Source organism: Panthera tigris, chromosome D3 (genome assembly GCF_018350195.1).
Source record: "Panthera tigris isolate Pti1 chromosome D3, P.tigris_Pti1_mat1.1, whole genome shotgun sequence".
Taxonomy (NCBI): domain Eukaryota; kingdom Metazoa; phylum Chordata; class Mammalia; order Carnivora; family Felidae; genus Panthera; species Panthera tigris.
The window spans coordinates 53,507,586-53,523,513 of NC_056671.1; the positions used below are offsets into that span (position 1 = coordinate 53,507,586).

Genomic DNA, 15,928 nt, shown 5'->3' on the forward strand with positions numbered 1-15,928 from the left:
CACTTCCCTAGCTCAAGCCCTCATCATCTCTCACTTGAACTATTGCAACAGTCTTTTTGTGGGTGGTCCTCCTCGAATGTGTTTTACATTGCCAAATTGTTATTTCAGAAGTGCAATTCTGATCTCTTTCTCCCTGTCCTTAAACCTGCCTCCTTGTACCTTGTCAGTAACTTAACCATGCATGACCTGATAGCATTGTTTCTCATCCTGGGTTCCAAGGGCCACCAAGGACTCTGTGAACTACCTAAACTACCAAATGTTTTGTGTATGTGCATTGTTCTGGAGAAAGGATGTTGAGATTCTCAAGAAGTTCCATGATCTAAAATCCAACAGCTGGTTTATAAGACAGAATTCTTTATTCTAAAGCCCTTTTTGATCTGGCACTTGCCTTGCCCTTTTTGGCCTTTCTCTTTCTTGGTTACCCATCATTGCATCATATGCTTTAGCCATGTTGAATTATTCGTACCATATCCTTGTCATCCTTGAGAAGCAGTATAAGTTAGTGATATAAAAAAAATGAACCCTTGGAGAGACTGCCTGGGTCCCAGGCTCTGTCACTTAGTAATTGTATGATTTTGGCAGGAAACTATACTTCAGTTTTCTCATCTGTTTTAAAAAAGTGGATGGTAATGACACTATTAGTACCTCGTTGGGTTGGAAGCCAATAAATAGGTCAATAAAGGCAAAGCATATTGAATAGTAGTACCTTGTTCGGTAAATGTTAGTTTTTAAATATCACCCTCATTATTCCCTCATCTATGTAGTTTTACCAGTAGTAGTCCCTTTTCCCACCACTCCAACTCACACTTTGCCAGTCAATGGACTTTTTCTTCTCTTTGAAGATTTAGACCAAGTGTTAGATCTGTAGAATCTTTCTGACCTCTAGAATTTCTTCCTTTCTTTGTTCTCCAACTAGACCCTCTAACACTTTATTTATTTGTTTATTCTGTCTTTTTAAAATCTAGAATGGGCTTCTTGGTATTATTCATTTTTATATCCTATGCAAATTCTAATTGCAATGGAAAAATTGGGTTTGTGTATTGTTAGTAAGGAAAGTGGTGATGGAAGGAAAAGAAGGTTTTTTTTGTTTTGGGGTTTTTTTTTTTGTTTTTAATGGCAGGGAATAGAAGATATGATGCCAGGATATAGTAAAGGTCTTGGGAGGAAAGAAACAGTGTGTTCAAATTAGGTAGTTTGAGGAGAATTTAGTAAAGGGACTGTTTTCAAAGAGTAGGGTGTTGGGTGAGCAGCTAAATCACAAGGAGTGGTGAGTGATGTACTCTGGGTCAGGGGAGGGGAGGAAGTAAATACCAGAACTCGGAGACAGAAAGCTATAAAGCTATATGGAGAGGACAGTTAGTGAGGGATGCAGCCAGCTGAGGCAGTTTTGCTGGGAAGGAGTCTGGGAAATAAGTGTCCTAGCTCTCCTGTTTTACCTTCCCAGTTGCCTGCTGGGCTGAACCCAACTGGGAAGCAGAGAGGGGAGCCTGTTGATGCAGGTTAGTCTCTCAGTACACAAAGCATGGTGCACAATGGAGAGAAGATCTGGAGGGGCAAAAGATACCCAGTATATAAGGATTTCAGTTGGTAGCCAAATATATTGTAATATCCTATACACTATATTTCTCAGCTTCCAAGTAGCTAGGACAAAGAAGAAAACATCCATTAAGTTATTGACATTATCAATGATATTGTAAACAAAGTAGTTTCTAATAAGAAACACAGCTATTTCTGATACTAAAAAAGTGATACTGAAATGATTTTGCCCATAGCATCCTCAAAAGAAGAAACTATGCAGTTAAATACCATCTTTCCTGTGGCAAATACAAAACACGTTACATAGGACTCTAATTTAAAGACCTTCATGGTAGCATATGATAATGCCTTATTGCAGTGTATTAAAACTTTCCTTCCAGGGGCTTTTCTCTGAATTTCTGATATTCTGGCTTAATCTAGGGGTGGTGGTCGAATGGACAGGATCTATATATTCATGCAGTTCTCCATGAAGATTGTTTGCTAGCTGCTAAGTTTTTAATAAACATCTCAGTTTGGAGAATTTAGGTCTTACTCTCTGTCAAGTAAGTACTCTCTGTCTGGAGAGAGGATGGATACATTTTATATTGCTGATAAAGAGCAGAGCCATGTAATTAATAGCTGAGGATTTGGTGGCATTTTATGAAAATTCATTGCCTTTTTTTTTTTTTTTTTAAGTTTATTTGAGAGAGAGAAAATGCACCTGTGGGAGAGAGCAGGGAGGGACACAGAAAGAGAGAGAATCCCAAGCAGGCTCTGAGCTCAGCACAGAGCTCAATGCAGGGCTCCATCTCACAAACCATGACATCATGACCTGAGCCAAAATCAAGAGTCGGATGCGTGGGGTGCCTGGGTGACTCACTTGGTTAAGCATCCTACTCTTGATTTTGGCTCAGGCCATGATCTCATGGTTTGTGAGTTTGAGCCCTACGTCTGGCTCTGTGCTGATAGCTTGGAGCCTGCTTGGAATTCTCTCTCTCCCTCTCTCTCTCTGCCCTTCCCCCACGTGTGTGTGTGTGTGTGTGTGTGTGTGTGTGTGTGTGTGTGTGTGGGCATGTGCATGCTCTCTCTCTCTCTCTCTCACTCTCAAAATAAATAAGTAAACATTAAAAAAAAAAAAGAGACATTTAACCGACTGGGCCACCAGGCACCCTGAAAATTCATTACTTTATTAATAAAGACCTCTCCATGGCAAAGTCAAGGGACTCCCTAAGAGTAGAGCACATATGTTTTCTCAGGGTACAGTTCACAGTATTCCTTCATGTGATTTAAACTCTGGATGAGTTAAATGGACTTAAATGGATGATTTAAACTCTGACTCCATGACTGTGGAAATTCTTTTTTTTTTAATTTTAATATTTTTTTTTGCATTTATTCATTTTTCGAAAGACAGAGTGTGAGTGGGGGAGGGGCAGAGAGAGAGGGAGACATAGAATCCGATGCAAGCTCCAGGCTCTGAACTGACAGCACAGAGCCCGATGTGGGGCTCGAGCTCATAGACCGTGAGATCATGAGCTGAGCTGAAATCGGACGCTTAACTGACTGAGCCACCCAGGTGCCCCTTGACTGTGGAAATTCTTAAAGTGGTGTTTGCATGTACCTATCTCAGTAGTAACAAAATTTCAAAATAAATCCATAGATCATTTTATTAATTCAACATAGATTTATTATACTTTCTGAACTACTGGGCATACTCTACATGTTATAGAATGTACAGGGATGAGCAAAACAGACACAGTCCCCTTTTCTGTGTATGTAGTAGTATAACTTCCAGTTGAGTAATCCGAAATAAACTAGCCCACTAGTTTCAGTCAAATCATTCAGGGTAAAACTATGTACTATGGAGCAATAAATATTGGAGGATGTTTAACAAAATTATTGCATTAGTATGGGCTAGTTCATCATAATAACTATATAGCAGTGCTAGTTAAGGCCATTTGTAGCTCACAACAATAAAATTCTCATTTTAGTGTATAAGACTGCATGCTTTCTGTTTTCTTTAGCCTCTAGAAGTGAGGATGAGGAGGAGTGGGAAGGAAGATGAATGTAATCATTAAGATACCAGACACATTTTATCTTCCTTGGAAATTGTTTGGTCTGTTTGTAGGCTTTTCCTACTAATTTTGACTCCTTGTAAACATTAATAAGTAGGTATCAGTGGATTCATACAGTTTAGTCCAAATATAGCTCTTCACAAAGACTGAATTAAAGTTGAAGGCAATCTTACATTGTCATCTTTTCTCCAAGATGTTGAACATTTTTAGTGGCTAAATCTTTATTAAAGAATCTGGTACAAGTATTATATGAAATGGGTTTTCATTATTCATAAGCCTTCTTTATATAATATGGATGATAATCCTTTATTATATGCATTACAAATATATATATATATATATATATATATATATATTTTTACTCAGAACTAAATTTTTTTTTGCCATTTTGTAAAACACATAAACATAGAACTTGAGGTTTTTCTTTATATTTTTAAAAGACTAGAAATGGGATACTGTAGTATTTTGAAAACTTTGCTTTAAGGACTATCACAGTTTAATTTAGCATTAAATGGCATAGTTATACATAATTTTAATTCTTTTTTTTCCTTTTTAAAAAAAGTTTTATTTAAGTAATCTCTACTCCCAACATGGGGCTCAAACTCACAACCCTGAGATCAATAATCGCACGCTCTTCTTACTGAACCAGTCAGGCACCCCCTTACCTTTTTTTAAAATTTGGAAAACAAACTTAATATGAGCTAGCTAGCTATGCTCTTAACTGACTTTTAAGTGTATAAAATAGTATTGTTATCTGTAGGCACAATGTTGTACCCCAAATCTCTAGAACCTGCCTTGCGTAACTTATGTTTTATACATGTTGATTAGTAACTCCCTATTTCATCCTCTTGTAGCCTCTGGCAACCACCATTCTATTCTTTGCTTTTATGAGTTTGGCTAGTCTACTTAACTTCATGTAACTGAAATCATGCAACTGAAATTGTACTGTGACTGGCCTTATTTAACTTAGCATAACATGAGGTTCATTCATGTTGTCATCTGCAGGATTCATTCATTTGCAGGATTTCCTTTTAAGGGTGAATAATCCATTGTATGTATATACCACATTTTCTTTATCCATTCACATCTTTGTTTCTTTATGCATTCACAAGATTGTTTCTGCCTTTTGGCTATTATGAATAGCACTACAGTGAACATGGGAATGCTAATATTTCTTTACTGTCCTGATTTCAGTTGTTTTGGATAAAGACCCACAGGTGAGATTGCTGAATCATATGGTAGTTTTGCTTGTTTTTTTTGTGGGGGAACCTCCGTACTGTTTTCTATAGTGGCTGCACCATTTTTGCATTCCCACCTACAATATACAGTTTCTCCACACTCTCACTAACGCTTGTCTTTTGTTCTTTTGATAATGGCTATCATAACAGGTATGAAGTGATAGCTCATTGTGGTTTTGATTTGCATTTCCCTGATGATTAGTGACCTTGAGCATCTTTCCATATACCTGTTGGCCATTTGTAGATTATCTTTGGAGAATTATTTATTCAAGTTTTTAGCCCATTTTGTAATTGGGTTGGTAGTGTCTGCTGTTGAGTTGTAGGAGTTTCTTATATATTTTGTAAATTCACTGTTTATCAGGTACATGGTTTACAGATATTTTCTTCCATTCTGTAGGTCATGTTTTCACTTCTTGTTTCCTTTGCTGTGCAGAAGCTTTTTAATTTGAGACAGTCCTGCTTGTCTGTTTTTGCTTTTGTTTCCTGATTGCAAATGTGTTTGTTCAGTTTTTGGCTAGTCTTGTTATGGTGTCTTTTGACATACTAAAATATATATTATATTTCTGTATGTATATATAGAAATATAATTATTTTCTTTATGATTTTTGCTTTTTGTGTCATGCTTGAGAAATGTTTTCCTACATCAGGTTATAAGATATTTTTTCTTTAACATTTTAAAGTTATGCTTTTCACATTTATTTTGGATGTATAATGTGACAGGAAAAATTTTCCCCACATGATTAGTCATTTGTCCCAGTACCATTCATTGGGTCCATTTTTTCTCACTGATTTACAATGCCATTTCAGTCCTACACATCTCTATTCTGTTCTATTGGTCTATTTGTTTATTGTCTAGTATCAGGCTATCTTAATTACTATGACTTTAACAGTGAGTCTTAATGTCAGGTAAGGAAAGTTTCCCACCTTGTTTTACTTACAAAACACTCTCTGCTGTTACTGATCCTTTGCTATTCCATATGAATTTTAGGATCAGACTTTTGAGTCTCCTGAAAATCTCTGTAGAGATTTTGATCAGAGGCGATATAGAGGTTGAATTTATTGAAAATACATTAATTTGGAGAGAATTGACATCATATGGTACTGATTTTTCCCACCTCTCTCTCCCATTTTTAAAAAAATATGCTGGAAGAGGGGCGCCTGAGTGGCTCAGTTGGTTGTGCGTCCGACTTTGGCTCAGGTCATGATCTCACAGTTCTTGGGTTCCAGCCCTGGGTTGGGCTTTGAGCCCATAGCTCTAAGCCTGGAGCCTGCTGCACATTGTGTCTCTCTTTCTGCACCTCCCCGCATTGTGTATGCGCTCTCTCAAAAATAAATAAACATTTAAAAAATATGCTAAAAGAAATCTGCTTAGAGCATGTGTAAATATGTTTTATTGTATCTTTTCTGAAAAGTGTATAGTTTTTGTTAATACACAAATGGAGTTTTTTCCTGTTTCATAATCTAAGTGGTTATTCCTAGTGATTAGGATTAGTACAGATTTATACATTAAGGTTGTATTTTGCAACTGTTGATTTATTAGTTCTAAGAGTTCCAAATAATGGTAGATTTTTTTAGATTTATTAAATGGAAAATTATTTTGTTTTTTATACAGTTTTGTCTCTTAGTGCTTCATGTCATAATTTATTGCATTAACTAAGATCTCTATCTGATATTAAATAGGAGGCACCTTTTTCTTGTTCTTCATTTTAAGTGGGAATGCATCTAGAATTTTCTATTATGTTTACAGTGTTGTTTTTTTTTTTAACCTAACATAGTTATTCTTTATCTGTGTCACGATGCTATCACTCTCAACTTAAGATTTCCTCCTTAAATGGTTCTATTCAAATCAGAATCTTTAATGGAATTAAAAAAAATATATATATATATATATATACACACACATATATATATATATATATATATATATATATATACACATATATATATATATACATCTGGCTCCATTCCCAGATATTGTGATATCTAGAGTCTAGGCATTTGTATTTATTTTTTAATGTTTATTTATTTTGAGAGAGAGAGAGAGTGCAAGCAGGAGAAAGGACAGAGAGAGTATGAGGGGAAAGAGGGAGAGAGAGAGGAATCCCAAGTAGGCTCCAGGCTGCCAGGGCCGAGGCCTGCGTGGAGTTCCAACCCATGAACCATCAAATCATGAACTGAGCTGAAATCAGGAGTTGGATGCTTAACTGATTGAGCCAGGTTCCCCTAGGCGTTTGTACTTTTAAAAGCTTTGTGAATGATCAGAGGGGTTTATTTTTGTTTTTGTTTACATTATAGAGATTGAATTTTATTGGATGATATTTTTCTGCATCAAATGAAATTATCTTTTTTAATTTTAATTGTTAATATACTGTGATAGATTTTCTGTTATTGAACCCATTGATGCATTTCTGGAGTAAATGAGTAGGCTACCAGTAATAGACATGATACAAATGACTAGAAAGGGCTGGAATGATGATAATGAGAGTTGTAATGGAAAACAGAACTATATGGGCAATGGAAGAGAGAGAAAGCATTTTAAAAGAGCGTTAAATTTGATATTAAAATGTTTTAAATCACTTTTGTGGTTTCATATCTCATCAGCGAAAAAAATCAGGCATGCATTCCTACTGTGTGTATGTTTATTTAAAAACTATGCATGTATTTTTATAGTACTGATACTTTATGTTATAAAGCATGCAAAATTTAAGTGAGATAAAGACGAAATCGTTACTTTAAAATAAGTTTTGCTTTATTTAATGGTATAAAATATTTTATTGTTAAAGTTTTATTAATACTTTCACTAAAACCAGTGTTGTTGACTGTACTTCCTAAAATTTTTTTTAAATCTTAAACACTGTGACATAATCAGAGATTTGGAACTATGTTCACTTTACGTTGATACTTGATTTTGATGACTGTCATAGCTGAAAAATATACCTACCATACAAAAAAGATACAGATCTGAATGGAAGGAGTATGTCATAGGTTGAGATTACTAAAATTTTCAGTTTCACTCACTAAATGTCAAAAGAGCTTTTGTTGAAATTTTCATCTTCCTTAATGATGTTATAGTTGTTATTACAAAGCAATCAGAAGTTGTAACAATGCTTTTATTTTTTTTAAGTTTATTTATTTATTTAGAAAGAAATAGAGACAATACGAGTAGGGGAGGGGAAGAGAGAGGAGAGAAAGAGGATCCCAAGCAGGCTCTGTGCTGCCAGCACAGAACCCGAGACAGGGCTTGAACTCACAAAACTGTGAGATCGTGACCTGAGCTGAAACCAAGAGTTGGACACTTAACTGACTGAGCCACCCAGGCGCCCCTGTTAAACTGTTTTTAAAGGGCACCTTCAAAACCCAGTGATTGTGCTGATTTGGAAGATATTTTTAATGTTCTTATTTTATTTTTTAATTTTATGTGAGAGAGAGCCCAAGTTGGGGAGGGGCAGAGAGAGGAGGGAAACAGAGGATCTGAAGTGGGCTCTGTGCTGACAGGCTGACAGCAGCGAGCCCCATGTGGAGTTTGAACTCATGAACCGTGACATCATGATCTGAGCTGAAGTCAGATGCACACCTGACTGAGCCACGCAGGAGCCCCTTTATTTGGAAGATTTTGTTTACTTTTTAATTTTTAAATTTTTAAAAAAGTAAACTCAGTGCCCACTGTGGGGCTTGAACTCATAACCCTGAGATCAAGATGTATGCTGTACTGACTGAGCCAGCTAGGTGCCCTTATTTGGAAGATTTTTAAAGCAATTAGAAAAATCTGTTACAAAGTTTAAAAATATTGATATGATATTTTTTAAGATAAGTGATACATACTGTTTTTGGTGACAAAATCATAACATCTCTTTAATAAATGCAGTCTCTGACTGAGTTATTTTAAAAAGGTGTTTAGTCTCCATCCACATTGTTAAAATACCACCTTTACCTGAAGAGACAGAGGAGATCTGCTGGAAAGGTGCAGAAAATAGTGGTTTAATAGTCTCTTTGGGTGTAGAAACTGGGAAGCTTGCTTGCTCGCTCAGCATAAGATCTGTGTGGAGAGCTAACATGGTTATCTTCATAGAAGGAGCTGTCGTTGGAAGGGTGCCTACAGTATATACACAACTTTCTTGTATATAGCTTTATTATGAAAAACAAATTTTAAAAAATCAAAAAGAAAATAACATCTGTTATTGAGATGGTATAGTAGTACTGCTTGTTTTTTATTTTTGTTTTTGTAAAAATATGAATAACCAGTTTTCTAAGTTTAACAACTCTCTTAACTGTGGTGTTGAGATATAAGAGAAAATCTCTGTAGGGTACAGTTTTCTTGCCCACTTCTTGTTTCATTTCTGTTTTAATGTTTCTGCTATTGAAAGGCCTTGTTTCTATAAAATTGACCACACTGATGAAGTTCTGTAATGCCTAAGTGACAGTTCCCATTTAGAATATACCCACTCTTTCCTCTGGATTTCTCTAATGCTGCATATGACATTTGGCTCTGGCACAGGGTCCAAGTGAGGATGTCAAATGGTTCTGTATATTAAATGTTGGAAAGCCTAGTTCCTTTTTGGAAAATATGAACATAATGATTTTCTTAAATATTTTCAAAAATATTTTCTTACGCCTACTCCACGTTGGAGGCCATAGCTTTAAACCATATCCTAGTTACAAGTCAAAAAGTTCACAAATTCTTGCCTCAGCCCCAGCATTCAGTAACTTAGTAGATTAGGTAGAAGAGTCTCTTACTGTGAAAGCCTGAAGGACCTGGGGAAATATTACCATGCTATGGATTTAAGATAATCCTGAAAAATTCTATATTATTTATTTGCAATTGCATAAATTAATTTTAAAGGACATAAGGACTTAATAAACAGTCGTCTTACTCAAACTTATTTAAAAAGTAAATGATGCCATAATTGTTTCATAGTTCAGGACTATTTGAAGTTCAGGCTTTAAAACAAATTCAGACTAGTCATTTTCATTAGCAATTCAAGTTAATGAATCTGTAATGTGCTTTATTACTTGAAGTATTAACTATTCCCCCTCTATGTTTCTTAAGTAATAGGAGTGAAACATCTACGTCTGATAACACAGAAACTTATCAAGAGAATACAAGGTAAGCTTTTGAAAATTCTGCTACTTTAGTAAATTATATCTATCACTTTATAAAAATAGATTTTTTAAATTAAATTTTCTTAGTGAATTCATCAGACAATGCTAAAAGTTGGGAATTTAGAAATAAATGCTGCAGATGCTTTTACAGATCACATTAAATTAGAATAGCTCTCCTTTTTAGCTCTCCTTTTTCACTGTGGTCAGGTTTCTTCCATGCATAATTTAGGTAGAGTTGTCAATATTGAACTGTCTCTTGTTGAAATTCTGGGGTATTAAACATCATTGATGTGTGATCCTCAAAATGTTTTGAAATGTTGATCATTCTGATGATTGATGCTTTTGTTTTTCACTTTTCTTATGAATTTTGTATGTTTGATTGCTAGAGACTGGGATAAGCTAAAGATATGATCTTGATGGGAGTCTTTTAAAAGTTTTGAGTTCTTAGATAACGGGGGTGTCCAAACTGGGACACCACAGGATATGTACAACTTTCAGGGGAGTTATAGTGACATCTGTTGGCCTTACACAAACGATTACATTTAAGTTGTTTGGACCTAACTGTTTCATAAGTGGGACAGCTGATTTGTTTTGTTTTAGGCCTTGAGGCACCATGAAAAAAATGTACTGAGACATTTTAAGGGTTAAGGGTACGTAAACTGAGATTGTTTGGGAACATCTGTTGTAGATGATTTATTGAAGATAGTTTTTTCAAAATTTTAAATAGTCTAATAAGTATAACTTTTTTAAAAAGAAACTTACAGTAATTGGTCAGAATAGGAAAGCATCATTTTTATGTTACAGTTTCAAATTAAGTACAATTCATTTAAAATTGTTTTATAGCTCTTCTGGGCATCCTACCTTTAAGTGTCCCTTGTGTCAAGAATCAAATTTTACCAGGCAGCGTTTACTGGATCACTGTAACAGTAATCACTTATTTCAGATAGTTCCTGTGGTAAGTACATATGTTTAAGATGTTCTTCTGCATTTTTAAATACACTGTTTCATTTATTTCATTTCATGTGTACAAGGGAAAGGAGTTGATTTAAATTTGGATGGGGCATTATCATTAAGGTAGGTTTAGGTCAACAAAAAATTGATGACTGTGAAGCAAAACGAGATATTTAAAATTCCAGTAACTCACTTATAAAAAGGGAGATGCTTATTGTAAGGGTAATGTAGGAGAATAGCCCGGAGGAGAGTGAAATAATGAAAGGTGAGCTGGGGATTCATTTGAGGAGTGGCAGAACCAAACTTTATTGGGGCTTCTCGGTTTCTTAGTCTAGAGAATGCAAACGACTGGGTCTGATCTGGTGGATCTGCTGCAGGTGAAAACGCTTATAAATAAGTATAAAGTCAGTAGGTATTTTTAATTGTATCCTTGCAGAATCTAGTGTATGAATGCATAAAGTAAGGAAGGAAAAGAATTGTACTTTCTTTTTGATGCATACATATCTTTTTGATGCCATTTTGAGGCTGTGTAAGAGAGGGGTGAGACCTTTTTGATGAATGAGGGAGACAGAGTGGAGTGCGGGATTCCAAGATTGTGGTAATGGTCCTACAAGTCCTCTTTTGGAACATGAGTTACATAGGTAAGTGATTTCACCTGTGGATGGAACAGGAGAAACTGAACTGGAAGAGATACTTCCTTTTCAGCTGTACATTTTGATACATAAATATTTTCTTCAGAAATAAGAGTAGAAGGAAAATTTTATAAATTAAGGATTATAGATATTTCTAAGCAGTTTTAGTGGATGTACTAGAAAAAAGCGTGAAAGAATACACCTCAGTAACTGTTGAGGCCGCCCTTAAACTCTCACATAGCACTAAGGGAGATACCACCTACTTTGCTCATTAGGAGAGGGTGAGTTACTGTTAAACAAACATACAATTGCCAAAGATATCTCCAGGAAAAATCTCACATTTAAGAGATTTCATTTGTTTTATATCACACTAGCAGATTTTTGTTTCTGCATTGTATTTAACACAGCACAGACTTTGGCTGGAGTCCAATTACCAAAAGTTTCTTCTTATTTCATTTCAGTACATTCACTTTTTAGTATGTCCTCATTAAAACCTTGATACAATTTAAAGTTTACTTCATTTTCATTTTACTTATAAAAAAGTCATAATAATTATAGTTCTTTGTGGCTCAAGTGAGATTACGTACTTGTTAATGATAGCAACTATGATTGGTATTATTAATTAGCAATTAAGATTGGGTGTGTTGTTTCTATTCAAACAGTTGTGTAATCAGAGTTTAAAGTAATAGAATGTATAAGATCTTTTTATTGTGTTGAATTATATTACTATAATTTATCTGAGGTAATTTGGTCCAGAAGTGATCTTTTCCTAAAATTTGGATCTTAGAAATGGTTTTCATGTAAATGTTTTCGGTAACATAAGCCTATGTTATTTTAATACTTTCAATAATTTGTATGTTTGGTTATTTTCATTATTTTTTATTTAAAACATTCTGTTTCTTATAGACGTGTCCTATTTGTGTGTCTCTTCCTTGGGGAGATCCTAGCCAGATTACTAGAAATTTCGTTAGTCATCTAAATCAGAGACATCAGTTTGATTATGGAGAATTTGTGGTAAGTGAAATTCTTTAAGCTTAAGAAAATACTGCTTAAATATTCAAGTTAAGTTAACTTTTTCAATCTAGACTTGAGTTTTGAGACCAGCTGTTGTATCATACTGGATGGTTATAGAGCAGGTTCTGTTGTTTTTGTAATCTAGGTGAACTTTGGTTTGTGGGAGTGATAAAAGGTGAATTTACTATTCACATCCTATACTAGAGAGATAATATAAGAAGAGCAGACTCCCAGATTGTCCAGATGATGACTTATATGAAAACTGTCTAGATTTAAGGGATAACTGTACCTGCTTAGAGAAGTAAAAATGGTTCAACAGATGGAGAGTGTATTTCTCAACTTATACTAAGTTGCTTATTATAATAGATTTCTTGTATCCACATGAGGTACAGTCTTTTTTAAAAGTGAGGGAGCTTAATTATTAAGTGGAGCCAGGTTGAGTAGATTCTGGTCTTAGTTGATGGCTTTTAACAGGGTGCACAAGGGAAGTTACATAATGTAAAAATGCATCCCTAAAGCAAAACATGTGGTTACTTTCTACCTTCTAAATGTGTCATAATTTTTTTAAAAAATTAGATGATTTGTTGTATTGTGAAATTACATCTTATTCAACTTCAGTGAATTAAAACCTTACCTAATTCAATATTGATCCTGACAAAGAATGGCTGATACTTGTTTTCCAGTTTAGGAAATAAGCACAGGTATGTGCAGTTCTGACAATGGAATGAACAGAATTTACACTTTGCTCTCCAATGTTGCAGTTATATCATTCTTGATAAATGTTTCTTTATTTTGTGGAATTTGCATATTTAGTCATATTGTTTTAAAATAACTCAAATGTATGTAAAATTCAGATGTACTTATAATTTTAACATTTTTATGAAATAATTATAGATTCTTAAATTCTCATTTTAAATAAATGTTTACTGTGGAGAACTATGATTTGAAAAAACAAAAATCTATCTTGTGAACCACTTTTGATCTAATTGTCAGATTGGGTTTTTTTTTTTTGCCACAGAAGAGTATGTAATTTTAATTATTAGGACTGTCAAGTGGAAGCCTATTAAAGCAAACCAATAGGACATAATTGATAGTAAGCAGAATTGTTTAAGTGAAAGTAGCGATATAACTAAGATTGAGCAATAGTTTTTAGCTTTGTTATTATTAAGAAGCTGCTATTTGGGGTGCCTGGGTGGCTCAGTCAGTTAAACATCTGACTTCAGCTCAGGTCATGATCTCACGGTTTGTGGGTTCATGCCTCATGTCAGGCTCTGTGCTGACAGTGCAGAGCCTGCTTGGGATTCTCTCTGGCTCTCGCTCTCTCTCTCTCTCTGCCCCTCCCGGACTCACACTTTGTCTCTCTCTCAAAATAAATAAACTTAAAACAAACAAACAAACAAAAAAAACTGCCATTCAGTGCTCTTAATTCAGTAAATGCTCATTTTCTTTAAAATGAATTTATTTTTAGACATTTGGCATTCTTTTCTAGAGATGACAGAATTTATCACTTATGATTGTGGGTTACCTTTAACTGTACTTTTAATTAATGGCCTTATCATAAGGTCATTATAACTTTGAAATTTCATTCTCTGCTGATCCTATGTATTTACCAATTATTCTTAAATAATTACAACTGAAATTAATTACTTATTAAAGTTCAGGTATTTAAATCTTATATTTTAAAGGAGAGTATATATTATAGTATAAACATAAACCATTTCAAGTATGTGTAATGTATTGGGCAAAGTATTGAGTAGTGAGTATGTTTTTCCTTTTGACATGTTAATGTCATTGTTTTTAGAATCTTCAGCTAGATGAGGAAACCCAATATCAAACTGCTGTTGAGGAATCTTTTCAAGTAAACATCTGAAGGCTGTAGACATCTCTGCATCTTTGTGCCTGCAAGTGCCATCTTTAAGGGGAAAACTACATGAAGTCACCGTTTCAATAACTTGATGTGTGTATTAATAAAAGTAATTCAGTCTTTTGATTTAGTTTTTCAATTAAAAAATAAAGGTGAACCATCTAAAAAGTGAAAGTTAGGACATATTCTTTAAAAATATTGAAAGGATTATATTTCATTAATGGAAAAAAGGGATTCCCTGTTGTACTTAACTTTTTTATATTATACATTCTTGACTTTTTCCTTATGTTGCTTTTGGAATTTGGTGCAGTTCTCCCATTGATGTTCTTGTACACAGGTAACACCCAGTAGCACATCCTGAAAGATGTGATTGATATAAACCTACCAAATCTGAGCCAGTTATCAGAGTTGCAGAATGGAGACTTGAAGTGCTAAATGAAACAATCCAAAGGAAACTTTTTTAATACAGATTCTAGCTGAAGAATTCAACTATAAGAAAATTGTATTTATATAATGTTTAGTATTTTTGAAGACTAGTGAGATTTCTTTAATAATTATAACTCTTTAAAAAGTGAAAGTTCATTGTAAAGATATTTCCTTTTTGCTCTAGAAGGAAATATTAAGAGAAAAATTTCTTTGGTGGGCAGTTGGTCATTTCAAATCCTGTTTGTTTGGCTGACTAATTTGTAAACCTAAAGTATATTAAGCTGAAGTACAGCTCTTTGGCCTCAGAGTTTTCAATTGCCAGTATTTCTCTTTAGCTAAGATGAAACTTTCATGAGAAACTTTCAGTTGGTGATATATTCTACGTCTATGAGGTTTGGCTTCATCTCAGTTTAGAAATTCATTCAAAGCTAAAGATGTATATGTATATATGCATACGCTTTTGTATGTATATATACACACATATGCATGCAGTTTGTCAGGTTATCTGCAGAATTTCTATTAAGGTTTTTTAAATATACAAGCAATATGGGATTGACGTATTTATCTGATTTGATTAAAATTTTGTATATCACCCAACTTTTAAAAGGTAACAGTCAAATGCTAAGTGGTCTAGTTGGCTACTATTACACCTTAAAATTGAATTTACACACGTACATAATTACCTTGTTTATATGGTGCTCATTTGTTATTCTCAAAGATAATGCATGACTATGAAGTAATGAGATGGATGCTACCAGCTATTCTGTTTCACTACTTTTTAGTCAAAACTGGGTTTGTTCTTCATATTTATTAATGAGAATCATAAAATAACTTGTACTAGAAGGCCTAAATCACAGAATGAAAGATAAAGAGTGTTATTAGTTGACATTCCATACTAACATGCATTGTTTATGCTCTCTTTAAAATAACTAAAAGAACATAAAAGAAAATCTCAGAAGTAGTTTGCTGCTAATATATACATATATTGTATGAAAGGGTATATTTTGGTTTTGTTAAAACCCTTGTTGACTTTTCTACAGTGAACATTTTTTTTAAACTTGATTTAATAAAAATGTTAATTTTGGAAGTGGAGTTTTGTAAAAACCTTTTTCAGTC

The 15,928-nt window shown here is 34.1% G+C and overlaps 1 protein-coding gene across 6 annotated transcripts in view; it reads left to right on the plus strand.

Annotated features, from left to right (window-relative positions):
- The window catches only part of RNF138 (ring finger protein 138), a 30,230-nt gene extending 15,721 nt beyond the window's left edge, over positions 1–14,509 (plus strand). For 4 of the 6 annotated variants that reach the window (XM_042962982.1, XM_042962987.1, XM_042962984.1 and 1 more), the window contains 4 exons: positions 9,873–9,929; positions 10,769–10,880; positions 12,415–12,522; positions 14,324–14,509. In XM_042962982.1, coding sequence (XP_042818916.1) covers positions 9,873–9,929; positions 10,769–10,880; positions 12,415–12,522; positions 14,324–14,392 — 346 coding nt within the window. In that variant the 3' untranslated portion in view covers positions 14,393–14,509. The remainder of the gene's footprint in view (positions 1–9,872; positions 9,930–10,768; positions 10,881–12,414; positions 12,523–14,323) is intronic. The other 2 variants (XM_042962983.1, XM_042962988.1) reach the window with 1 other exon arrangement.
- Positions 14,510–15,928: the final 1,419 nt, after the last annotated feature.